Source organism: Lutra lutra, chromosome 3 (assembly GCF_902655055.1).
Source record: "Lutra lutra chromosome 3, mLutLut1.2, whole genome shotgun sequence".
Taxonomy (NCBI): Eukaryota; Metazoa; Chordata; class Mammalia; order Carnivora; family Mustelidae; genus Lutra; species Lutra lutra.
Window position 1 is genome coordinate 36,928,671 of NC_062280.1, and position 11,625 is coordinate 36,940,295.

At 38.0% G+C, this 11,625-nt stretch overlaps 1 protein-coding gene across 2 annotated transcripts; it reads left to right on the top strand.

Annotated features, from left to right (window-relative positions):
* The first annotated feature begins 1,978 nt into the window (after window positions 1–1,978).
* On the top strand, window positions 1,979–6,980 carry CCL20 (C-C motif chemokine ligand 20). 2 transcript variants are annotated; one of them, XM_047723135.1, is made up of 4 exons: window positions 1,979–3,650; window positions 4,767–4,881; window positions 5,604–5,681; window positions 6,552–6,980. In XM_047723135.1, exons 1-4 carry the CDS (start codon window positions 3,572–3,574, stop codon window positions 6,571–6,573), a joined length of 294 nt encoding a protein of 97 aa, XP_047579091.1. In that variant the 5' UTR covers window positions 1,979–3,571; the 3' UTR covers window positions 6,574–6,980. The 2 variants fall into 2 exon arrangements, with proteins under 2 accessions (XP_047579091.1, XP_047579092.1); XM_047723136.1 differs by having other exon boundaries at window positions 4,770–4,881.
* The last annotated feature ends 4,645 nt before the right edge of the window (window positions 6,981–11,625 follow it).

Sequence of the window (11,625 nt, forward strand, 5' to 3'; positions counted from 1 at the left end):
GAAAGTCCTCTTACTTTGTTTGTCCTTTTCTGTGTTGGGTTTGTTCTGAGTATTTGCAATCTCTTGTAATTCCATATGAATTCAAGTTTTGGCTTTCCTATTTCTGCAAATAAGCCAGCTGGCATTTGATAGGAATTGCGTTGAATCTGCAGATCAGTTTTTTAGGGGGTGGTGCCATCTTAACAAAGTTGTCTTCCCAGTTTATGATCTGAGATGTCTTTCTACTTGTTTAGGAGTCTTCTTTAATTTCTTTAATAATGTTTTGTAGTTTTAGTTACATTTTTTACATCTTTTATGAAATTTATGCATAGGTATTCAATTCTTTTTTTTATGCTATTGTAAAAGTAATAGTTTTCTTAATTTTATTTTCAGGTGAACATTATTATCAATGAACATTGATAGTGTATAGAAATAGGATTGATCTTTCTATATTGATCTTAAGTCTTGCAACCTTGCTGAACTTATTAGTTTTTTTTAGTGGATTCTTTAATATTTTCTATATATAAGATCATGTCATCTGCAAATAAGATAGTTACTTCTTCCTTTCCAGTCTGGGTGACTTCCCATTCTCTTGTCTAGTTGTCCTGGTCTAGAATCTCCAGTACAATGTTGAATAGAACTGGTGAGAATGGACATCCCTATCTGGGGCTGGATCTCAAGAGGAAAGCATTCAGTTGTTCATCAGTAAGTATGAGATTAGCTATGGAATTTTTCATGGATGACCTTTATCAGGTTGAAGAAGTTCTTTCCTCTTTCCAGTTTGTTGAGTGTTTTTATTATAATAGGTGTTAGGTTTTGTCAAATGCTTTTCATAATTTTTTATTCAGTTAATATTATTATTATATTTCCTAGGCTAAATCCCAATTGGTTATGATACACAATCCTTTTTATATGTTTCTGGCTACCATTTACTAATGTTCTATTGAGTATTTTTGTGTGTACTGTACTGTACTGATAAGAGATATTGGCCAGTAGTTTTATTTTCCTGTGATGTCTTTATCTTACTTTAATATCAATATGAGTCTGTTCTCAAAGAATGAGCTAGAAATTTTTCCCTCCTCTTTTACTTACTGGAAAAGTTTGCCATGAAATTGGTTTTTAATTTATTTTTCAATATTTGGTAGAATTTACTATGAAGCTGTATAGGTCTGGGCTTTTCTTTATGGAAATACTTTTAGTTACTAATGTAATGTCTTTCTTTGTCATGTCTTTGTCATGGAGATTTTAAACTTTCTGTTTTCTTGAGTTAGTTTCCAGAATTTGTAACTTTCTACTAATTTGTCCCTTTCCTCTATACTATCTAACTTGTTGGCATATGGTTGTTCATAGTCCTCTTTACTTCTTACAGTTTATGATGATGACCCCTCTTTCATTCCCTACACTCCTATGTCTGCTTTGTCTTGGTTAGTGTAGTTAAAGCTTGCTAATGTTGACCTCTTCAAAGAACCAATTTTGAGTTCTGGTGATTTCCTCTATTGTTTTGTTCTTTCTTATTTCACATATCCCTGCTGTAAATTTCCCTCTGAGCAGTACTTTCACTGCAGCACATGAATTTTGGTATGCTGTGTTTTTGTTTTCACTCATGTTGAGGTATTTTCTACTTTCCTTATGATTTCTTCTTTGATGTATTTGTTATATAGGAATATATCATTCAATATCCACATATTATTGTAAATTTCCCAAAGTTCCTTCTGTTATTGATTCTAATTTATTTTTTTATTTTTTTAAAGATTTTATTTATTTATTTGAGAGAGAGAGAAAGTATGAGAAGGGGGAGGGTCAGAGGGAGAAGCAGACTCCCTGTCAAGCAGGGAGCCCGATGTGGGACTCGATCCCAGGACTCCAGGATCATGACCTGAGCCGAAGGCAGTTGCTTAACCAACTGAGCCACCCAGGCGCCCTGTTTTTGATTCTAATTTAATTCCATTGTGGTTTTGAAAGCATATTTGGTATGATTTCCATCCTTTAAAATTTATTAAGAATTGTTCTATGATCTAGTATATGATTTATCTTGGAGAATGTTCTATGTGCACTTGAGAAGGATGCCTGTTCTGTGTTCTGTTGTAGGGTGTTCTGTAGATGTCTGTTAGATCTAGTGTTGTTTGTGAGCTTTCTGTCTGGTTTTTCTGTTCATTTCTGGAAATGTGGTGTTGAAGTATCTGACTTTTATTATTGAATTATTTATTCCTCCATTTGATTCTGACAATTTTGCTTCATATATTTTTGGGTGCTATTGTTAGGTGTATTTCATATGGTCATAATTCTGGTATCCTCCTGATGGATTGATCCTTTACAATTATGGAAGTCCCTCTTTATCTCTAGTAACATTTTATTAGTTTAAAATCGGTTTTGCCAGATATAGAAACTCCAGTTTTCTTTTGTGTACTGCTTACATGGTATATATTTTTTTGACCTATTTACTTTCGACATATCTGTGTTTAGTGAATAGTTTTTGTTTAAAGATTTCAATGTTTTTAAGTTTATTTTTTTAATAAATCATACACTATAAGTCATTCTTTTTCTTTATGTACAGTTCTAGGAATTTTAACATATATGTAGTTACGTGTAACCATGCCTATGATAGGATAGAAAAAAATTACATTATCTCCAGAACTCCCCTCTTGCAAACCTAATTCCTAGCATAGAATGATATTCTCCCTTGTGGGGAGTTCTCATTATACCATCATAGGTTAGGGATTCATATTACATTATGATCATTATCACTATCATTTGACCATGATTTTGTTGATTGTCTTTTTTCTTCAACTCTTCTGAGGCTTTGTGTTGAGCTATGTAACTACCTTAGCACACAGAGTTAAGGACAGGTGGGGATTATTTTCTGGGCTACAATATTGATTAGAGTCATTCAAACGTAAAAGATTCTTAGAAGAATTGACGTGACATCAAGATGAAGCTGAGACTTGAGTCTTATTTGAGGGCTGGTATTTTCCACCAACATTGGGAACACTACTACAACATTGTCATATTACCTAATCTGAATAGTAGCCTAGAAATTCCAGGTCTTTGGTGATAGCTGAGCAATTATAAATGCATCCCTAAGTATGCCTGGCATCCTGTCTCATCCTCCTGCTCCCAGTTGACTCTGGAAAGCAAATAGAGTGTAACAATAGAGTCCTGTAATGTTCCTGTGTAGGGCTGACCTTTGTATCATTGTTAATCCTTGTCCTCTCTTTTCAGAGACAAAGATTAAATTAAAACTGTATGAAACCCTTTTCTGAGTCACAGGGATAGGCTGCTTTCCCTCTTTGAAAACCCAAAGGATTTAACAGGATTTTCCCCTTCTCAAACACCACCCCCCGTCACTCTGACCTTAACAGCTTCCCAACGTTAGGGAAAGGCAGGAAGTTTTCCCTGTGGTTTTTCTTTGTGACGACATGATGGGACAGGTTGATCAATGGGGGAAAACCCATGTCAGAACACGCCTTCTGTGTACATTCCCAATATTTGCTATAAGAAGGGCCATCCCAGACCCAGGCTACTCTCAGAACCTAGCATTACTCCCAGAGCACTCGGTACTCAGCACTGAGAAGATCTATTCTTTGAGCTGAAAATGATGTGCAGTAGCAAGAATTTGCTCCTGGCTGCTTTGATGTCAGTGCTGCTACTCCACCTCTGCAGCAAGTCAGAAGGTAAGTATCAGTCTTTCTGCTGACACAGGAGGAAGAACTGTTTTCATTCTCCTTGAAACCTTAAGCTCCCCTGGGAGTCCCCAAGGAAAGAGAGCCTGTAAGAAAGTCTTGAGAAGTGATAGGAGTTGTCACTCATTGGTGAGTGAGTGGGGAACGGTCACTGCTACTGATCAGGCTTTTTTTTTTTTTTTTTCCTCTGCTCTCAATCCCAGCAGATATTTGGGGTGTCTGGGTTTTTAGAGACCCCCAAGCTCCACAACAGGGCTAAGGTGTTATTTTTGGGAGTGATATAAATTGTGTTATATTACCAGTGAATGGGGTCATTCTGAAATGTAGGAAACACTCCCACTCTTCCGACTTTTTCACTTCCCACCTAAATAGTTTAAGTTCAAAACTCAACCTTTAGAGGCAGATTATGGCATCTGACTTCTCCATCCTTACAGAGCTTTGGGCCCTTTCTTGTCAACTTAGAGATAATTATCCCTTACCTTACAGCAGGTTATAATTTAAACTGGGGGAGTGTCTGAGTATTGCTTTATGACTGTGAGAGTACATCACTTTTAGCAACAAGTGCATTCCTGAAAATGCACGTGTTGAACTTTTATGACCAAAATATTTCCATAATATCACAATTTCAAAGTGCTTTTGAAGCTCCTATAAATTGCATTTTCCTTTGTAACTTCTTATCATTCCCCTTCTCTCAATGCTCGGAGCTAAGTAATAGATTAAAAGCTCCATATTTATTCATTTTCTGAATGTGGAAGGTTCTCTGTAAGAGTTTCTTCAAATGGGAGATAGTCATATTCTTGAGTGATTATAATGAACTTAAATGAAACACTATCAGTTTGTGTTTCTCACTAGAGATATTCCTTTTGTTAGAAGTCATGGGCTTCTAAACTGTATTATTAAACCAAAATCACCCAGCGAATAAGCTCCTTCCCTCTTTTTTTTTTTTAAGACAGTTGAAAACTACATGAAATTGTATCTCAAAGACATTGCAACTGTTTCTCTAAATAGTTTCTTTACCATATACAACTATAACTTTGAGTAGTTCCATAATACCTACTACAGAATAAACTCAATCACGTTTACTCAATACCTTTAATTTCTTTTCAGCAGCAAGCAACTTTGATTGCTGTCTTCGATATACAGAACATATCCTTCATCCCAAATATATTGTGGGCTTCACACAGCAATTGGCCAATGAAGCTTGTGACATCAATGCTGTCATGTAAGTTATTCAATTGTGTCAGGAGTACGTGGGAATTTCAAATTAAAAAAAAATTTTTTTTGCCTTTCTGGAATTTCAGAAATAACTGATGTGGCAATGCTATGTTTGTTTTGATAGTACATATGTATTCCAAAGTTTAAATAGGACTAGAATAAGGCAGAAGTTTAGTATTTCTTTTTTTTTTTTTTTTTAAAGAACAGAGTTGAGGGCCAAATCACTTTTTAAGATACACTTATAAACTACTTACATGCCATCTCAGGAAAACATGGGAGACATAAATTTTAGAATGAGCATCTTCTTCCAGAGAATGGTTGGGGCTGTAAGTAAAAACTCAAGAGTTATTATGCTTTCACATGTAATAATCTTGATCCATATAGGATATTATACTTCAGAGTGGTATAGGTTATTGGTTGGATATACATGTATTTTGTGTTACCACCAGCAAGAAAATTAAATAACAATTCTGAGACTTATTTTCCAGTTATCTCACAGCTAATTGTTAAAATACAGAGAAAGCAGGAGAGAATCACTTTTATTTCCTGCATCAAGCTTTATTAGAAACATTTTTTTTTTTTTTGTATTTTGTTTCACCTCTGAAACAAATAAAATGCTTGATGGGTAGAGCAGTCCATTGGAATACAAAATTTCCATTGCATGTTCTGTGAAATAGCGATTCAAAACTCTTTAAGCACAAATCAAATTTTCTGTGTGTTTTTTTCAAGCTTTTACACAAAGAGAAAATTGGCTGTGTGTGCAGATCCAAAGAAGAACTGGGTGAAAAAGGCTGTGCAAATCCTCAGGTATGGGATATTTACCATCAGACCCTCTTCAAATGTCTGGGGCAAAGGTCATGTGCAGAGTGGTGGACCATAGGCTTGCTGGGACCTTTTAACCTAAACACTATAGCATTTTATTTATTTAATTTATTTTTAATTAATTTATTTATTTTAGAGAGAAAAGAGTGGGGGGAGGAGAGAGAATCTTGAGCAGACTCTGTGCTGAGCACGGAGCCCCATGCGGGGGGCTTAATCTTACCACCCTGGAATCACAACCTGAGCAGAACTCCAGAGTTGGTTGCTTAACCAACCGAGCCACCCCAGGTGCCCCAGCAGTGTAGAATTTTAAAGGGGAAATTTGAGTCGGACCATGAAAACAAAAATTCATTTTTTCCACTTACACATCATTTTTATCTTTTTTTAAATTCAGTGATTTTTCCATGATGTATAAGAGTCTCCTATGCATTAGATAGTTGCTAGCAGCTTGACTTTTTTTTGCAAAGATGACTCCTATGTATATAGTTAACAAACTACATAACATTTTGTTAAAAACTGAAAAATAAAGAGTCAAAAAGAGATCAATGGTTGTGATTTACAGTGGTGTTACATTTTATTTTATCAATATGAACAGAAGTCACGTAACACAAAGGTGCCATAGATACTGAATTTAAAGATGCAACCCAAGCATTGAGTCCTGTATCTGTCACTAGCTAGCTGAGTTATGTTGGGCAAGGTCCTTCCTCTCCGAACCTTGATTTGTCCCTCTGGGCTCTTGAGCTGCTGACGTCCTGAGATGAGATTAGGAAACAAGAGGCAATCTTTAGGTACAAAATCTATTCCTCCCAGCCAGTCGCCCTGTCATTGCTTAGTTTTTTCTTCTTTTTCTCTTTACAGCCACAGAGTCAAGAAGATGTAAAACCGATGCTCTCTGGAGTGGAATTGGACAGAGCCTATGAACAAAAATAATCTAGCAGGAGTTGGTTGTTGAGAGTGTAGCACATACCTGATTTGTGCTTCATTGGACTTGTCCAATTAATGAAGTTGATACATATTGCATCATAGTTTGCTTTGTTAAGCATCATATTAGAATCAAACTCTATTTTATTTTATTTATATATATATCTATATATATCTATATGTGTCTTTTTGTGTGTGTTTTTACTATTTAATACTAATTTTCTATAAGCTACTTGGTTTAGTATGAGGTATAATGTTATGTTCAGAGAAATGAGGTTATATGGACTTTCTTGTAAGCAGCAAGCTCTTTGTAAAAAACTATTTAACATTTTTCTTCTACATTGTTTTGTTTCCAAAACCGTTGTAATTATCCTGTAAAAAAGAAAAATTATGATAAAAATAAATACTGAAAATTAAAGAATGAACTAAAATTGCTTGTTAATAGAGTTATATAGCACTTCTAAGATATAAATTAAAAATTTTAAAAATATTTAAAGGGATAGTAAATCTAAAAATTGGAGCAGAGGGTCATATTTCCCCATTCACTTCTGCCTGGATGTTCCCCTTTCCCTGTTCCTCATGGTCCTGGTTTTTATTCCATATGAATTATAATGGAAAGGGTCTTTTTTTTTTAGATTCAAAGTCCTCCAAACCAAAAATTAGAAAATCCATAGCTCCATTAGAAATCCATAGTTCCATGCTTATCAATATAAAACTTTTCAAAATAAAGAGTACCTATATACTTTGTGACTTCAGGGACATAATAACCACAGAGAAAATGTCTTCAGAAATTCTTTTGTCCATCCATCATGGTCACCAGAGAGGGACCTAGGAATGGGCAACTCAGCACAGAAACATTTCTCTATTTCATAAGTCCTCTGGAGTCATCCTTAAGCAGTTTCCAAAAAGAAAATGACAAAGCAGAGGGTTCTAGGAACTTTTTGCCTCACTAAGTGGAGGAGAGACTTGAGGTATGTGAAACTTAGCAAGAACCCAGACAAAAGATGAAAGGGTCCTCAACCAAGGGATTCACTATCACAGTGTTCAAGTAGCAAAGTCTGTGACTTGAAACAGCACTCAGGACTGTCTGTCTTAGACTCCAAAGACCATGAACGATCATTGGAGGCAGGCACACTGATGATATGATGCCAAATCCAGACACACAAACCCATAAAGCAGGGCAATGGTGGGTCGTTGGTACAGAGCCAAGAGCTGTAAATGACCCATTTAGCCTGGAAGTTGTCTCTCTGCCCAGGAATAAGAACACTGAGTCATCAGGGAAAGTATGCTCAATATCCTGTTTGTTTATTCATCAAACATGGGTTTAGTACCTATTATGTGCCAGGTACTGAGCCAAGTGAAGCTTGCAATACCAAGAGATAAGGTCAGGATTTGGTCTTTGCTCCCAGATAATTAGGGCTGAGCAGTGAGGTTAGAGGGAGGGGACAAGAAAATCAGCTCTTACCACACATGGTGTAAGCACTTGGATAACGAGAGTCACAGAGTTCTGTAGGTCATCAGCAGTGAGGGCTTCCAGAAGGGAAGAATTTTCGGTTGAATCATATTAAATAGTCAGTATTCGATGTTCTTGAACTATAGGGGTGGCAATTATGTATGGTTCCATATTTGAGCTGAGGTTTAAGTGGCCAGTAGGAGCCACCCAGTTGGAAAAGCAGGAAATGTTTGGAAATATCTAGGGACATATTTTAGTTCTCATAATGTCTGAAGGTGGGATACTATGGGTATTTAGTGGGTGGGAGGCTGGGATGCCAATCTATTGGAATGCACAGGATAGCCCTGCACAATGAAGAATTGCCCCATCCAAAATGTCAACCACGCCACCAATTTGGCAAACTGGATGAAGTGGAAAGTATGTAAGGAGTGGGGGCGGGGTGGAGTAGTTACAAGTGAAGTGAAACTGTTAACTCAACCAAGTCTAGTGGTTTGAACTTGAACATGGGAACACCAGGGAACTTGTGAAAAAGTCCAAGCAGGGGGAAAGGGATGTGGGGAAGAAAATAGAAGTAGATATAGCAGGGAGAGCAGCAGCAAGTAAGGTGAGAAATGGTGGGAATTCAATGAAAACCAGAGTAGAAAGACAGATATATAAATAAATCTTTTTTTTTCAATTATATTATATTTTATTTTATTTTTTCAGTGTTCTAAGATTCATTGTTTATGCACCACACCCAGTCCTCCATGCAATACGTGCCCTCCTTAATACCCACCACCAGGCTCACCCAACTGCCCACCACCCTCCCTTCCAAAACCCTCAGTTCGTTTCTCAGAGTCCACAGTCTCTTGTGGTTGATCTCCCCCTCTGATTTCTTTAAAAAAAATCCAAAAAGCAAAAGCAGAGAATCATACAAAGACCACCCCCTACTTCGCACCCATCACACAGCTTCAGCCAACCAATGCCATCTTGTTACACCTATAACACCCACCTCATTTCTTCCCATTTATATACCCCCTGAGTGACTTTGAAGCAATTCCCACATACCAAAGTACTCAGTCTATAAATATTTAATTAAAATGCAAGAACACTTTCATTATCACAGATTTAAATTGATTTAAATTCATTCCCTAATATCACCAAATAACCACTGTTAAAATATCCCTGTTTGAAAAAAAAATCCAGTTTATTTCCCCCCAAGAGTTTTTTTTTTTTAAATTTATTTATATATATATTTGCAGTTGAATTCGTTTGAATGAAAATCCAGATAAGGTCTAGACATTGCATTTGTTTGCTTCTTTTTACTTCTAATGTATGCTTCTTAACCCCTCACCTTTGTGATTTATGTTTTGGAGAAACAAGGACCTGTTTTCTGTAGTTTCTCATCTTCAGGGTCTTGCTGAATTTGCATTTGTATGCTGAGATTTTGCCTGTTCCCTAACTGAGTTATAAATAGAGGCTGCATTGAAGCTCCATTTGAGGAAGGGACATTTTACAAGTGACATTGTGCCACCTTGGCATAAAGTTGCCTAAACTGTTATCAGCAACAGGTATAGAGGGGGAGACTGTGGACTTGGGCCCAAGCCTTCAAAGAATGTGAAGAATTGATTAAGACCTTCACTTGACAGCTGGGGGGGTGGTGTGTGTGGGCTAATGACATGCACGTATTTCAAAGAGGGTGATGGGGAAGGGGGACAGTAAGAATAGAGAAGCTCCATTGTAGAAGCACGGGAAGGCTGTTTTCCATCTGCTTCTGACCTTGTGCTTGTTTTGAGAAGACCCTAGGGGCAGTGATGTTCTTGCCATAGACTCAGGTTTCACGTGAGGGAAGGAGCTAGGGGAGGGAAAGATGGAAGGACAGAAAATAGTTGCCAGAAGAGGCCAGAGGGTGACATCATGGAGATGAGCTGGAGGCACCCAAGAGTACTGGAGTGGGAGCACGAGACGTGTGAGAAAGGACAGATGAATGCAAGGGTTTGGGCTGGGGTCCCAGTCATGTCATCAATAGTATCTAAGCCTCTGTGCTAGTATCACCTGCTAAGATCGTTGATGTATTATCTCATTTAAACACAAGGTATGTCCTATTTTGGGGTCCATTTTGCAGATAGAGAAACTGAGGGTCAAAGGAATTAAGGAATTTACCCAGTGTCATACAGTCTTGTGAAATACTGTGGAATCAGTTGGTCTCAAATTCTGCCCAGACATTAAGGCATAAAGGTGTTTCTGTGTCAGTGAAGAGACATCTGTGGTGTTTGATGCTTCTTCTTCTTCTTCTTCTTTTTTTTTTAAGAGTTATTTATTTATTTTGGAGGGCAGAGGGCAAAGGAGAGAGAGGATCTCAAGCAGTGATACGGGACTCGATTTTCCAACACTGAGATCAAGACTGAGCCAAAATCAGGAGTCCAATGCTCAATTGCCTGAGCCACTCAGGCACCCGTGTCCTGCCCGCCCCTACCCCCGCAGAATGTGTTTGACAGTTTTTAATGCTGTGATTTTTCTTTCTTATTAGATGGCTCTTTGTCATCATTCCAGCGACTTCCTGGCTTCCACATGGTGGGTGTGATCTCTGGTTCAGAAACTGTGTTTCACTACTTGAAGGAATTCCATTTCCTAGGTCTCCACCCTCAAGGTTCCCTGGGCAGAGTTTGCCCTCACCACCTGCATCTTCCTGCCACTACCACACCACTCAGCTGGGCTCTGGACCTTGTCTGGGCCTGCCTCGGCCTGCCTCTCTCCCTCCTTCAGTCTACAAATCAGCTTGACAAAGTTCAGATGTGAAACCTGCCTGCCAGTGAGTCAGCCCAGGTGGCAATGTCAGCGCAGTGAAGAAGTGTTTTCTGCTTTACAACAAAGCGGGGTAAAAATATTGCCTCCTAAAAGCCAAACTAGAAACCACCACCAACATGGAGTGACCAGGATTGGCTGGGCTGCCCCCTCTCTGAGCGTGGCTGCCTCTCTTCTTGCTCCCTAATCCCACTTTCTGACACCTGCTTTGCTTTAATCTCATGCACGTCTCGAATTTCTTGGTTCCTACCTTTTCTTTCAATCCGTCAGTAGGTTTCAGTTCTTGGCCCGATCAACCAAAACCTCATGATGGGTCAGCCCCCTTTCTGGCCACCTGATCTAGGTTGGTCTTCCTACTTATTTCAGAGCAGCGTATAAGTTGTTGGGGCTTCTGTTTTCACATTTCTGAAGTGGGTAATCTGGCGCCTGCCCTATAGGGTTCTTATAAGGATTAAATGAATTTATACTTGGAACCATTCTCAGCACCTCGTAGACACCTACATATTATCATTCTTGCCACTGGCACTACCTGTAAATATTTATTCATTTATGTACCAGTTAGCTGGTTTCTTGAGCATCTTTTGCTATTGTAATAGATGCTCATTGCTTCACAGATTTCCTTCTACTTGTTCACTTCTGCATCTCCAACACCTAAAACAGTGACTGCCTAAAGGGGATTCTCAATAAATAGTTAAGTGAAATTATAATACTAATCAGACATGTGTTCATGGGACATGCGCATATAGACAAAGAAAATCTGCAAGAAGAGAAATA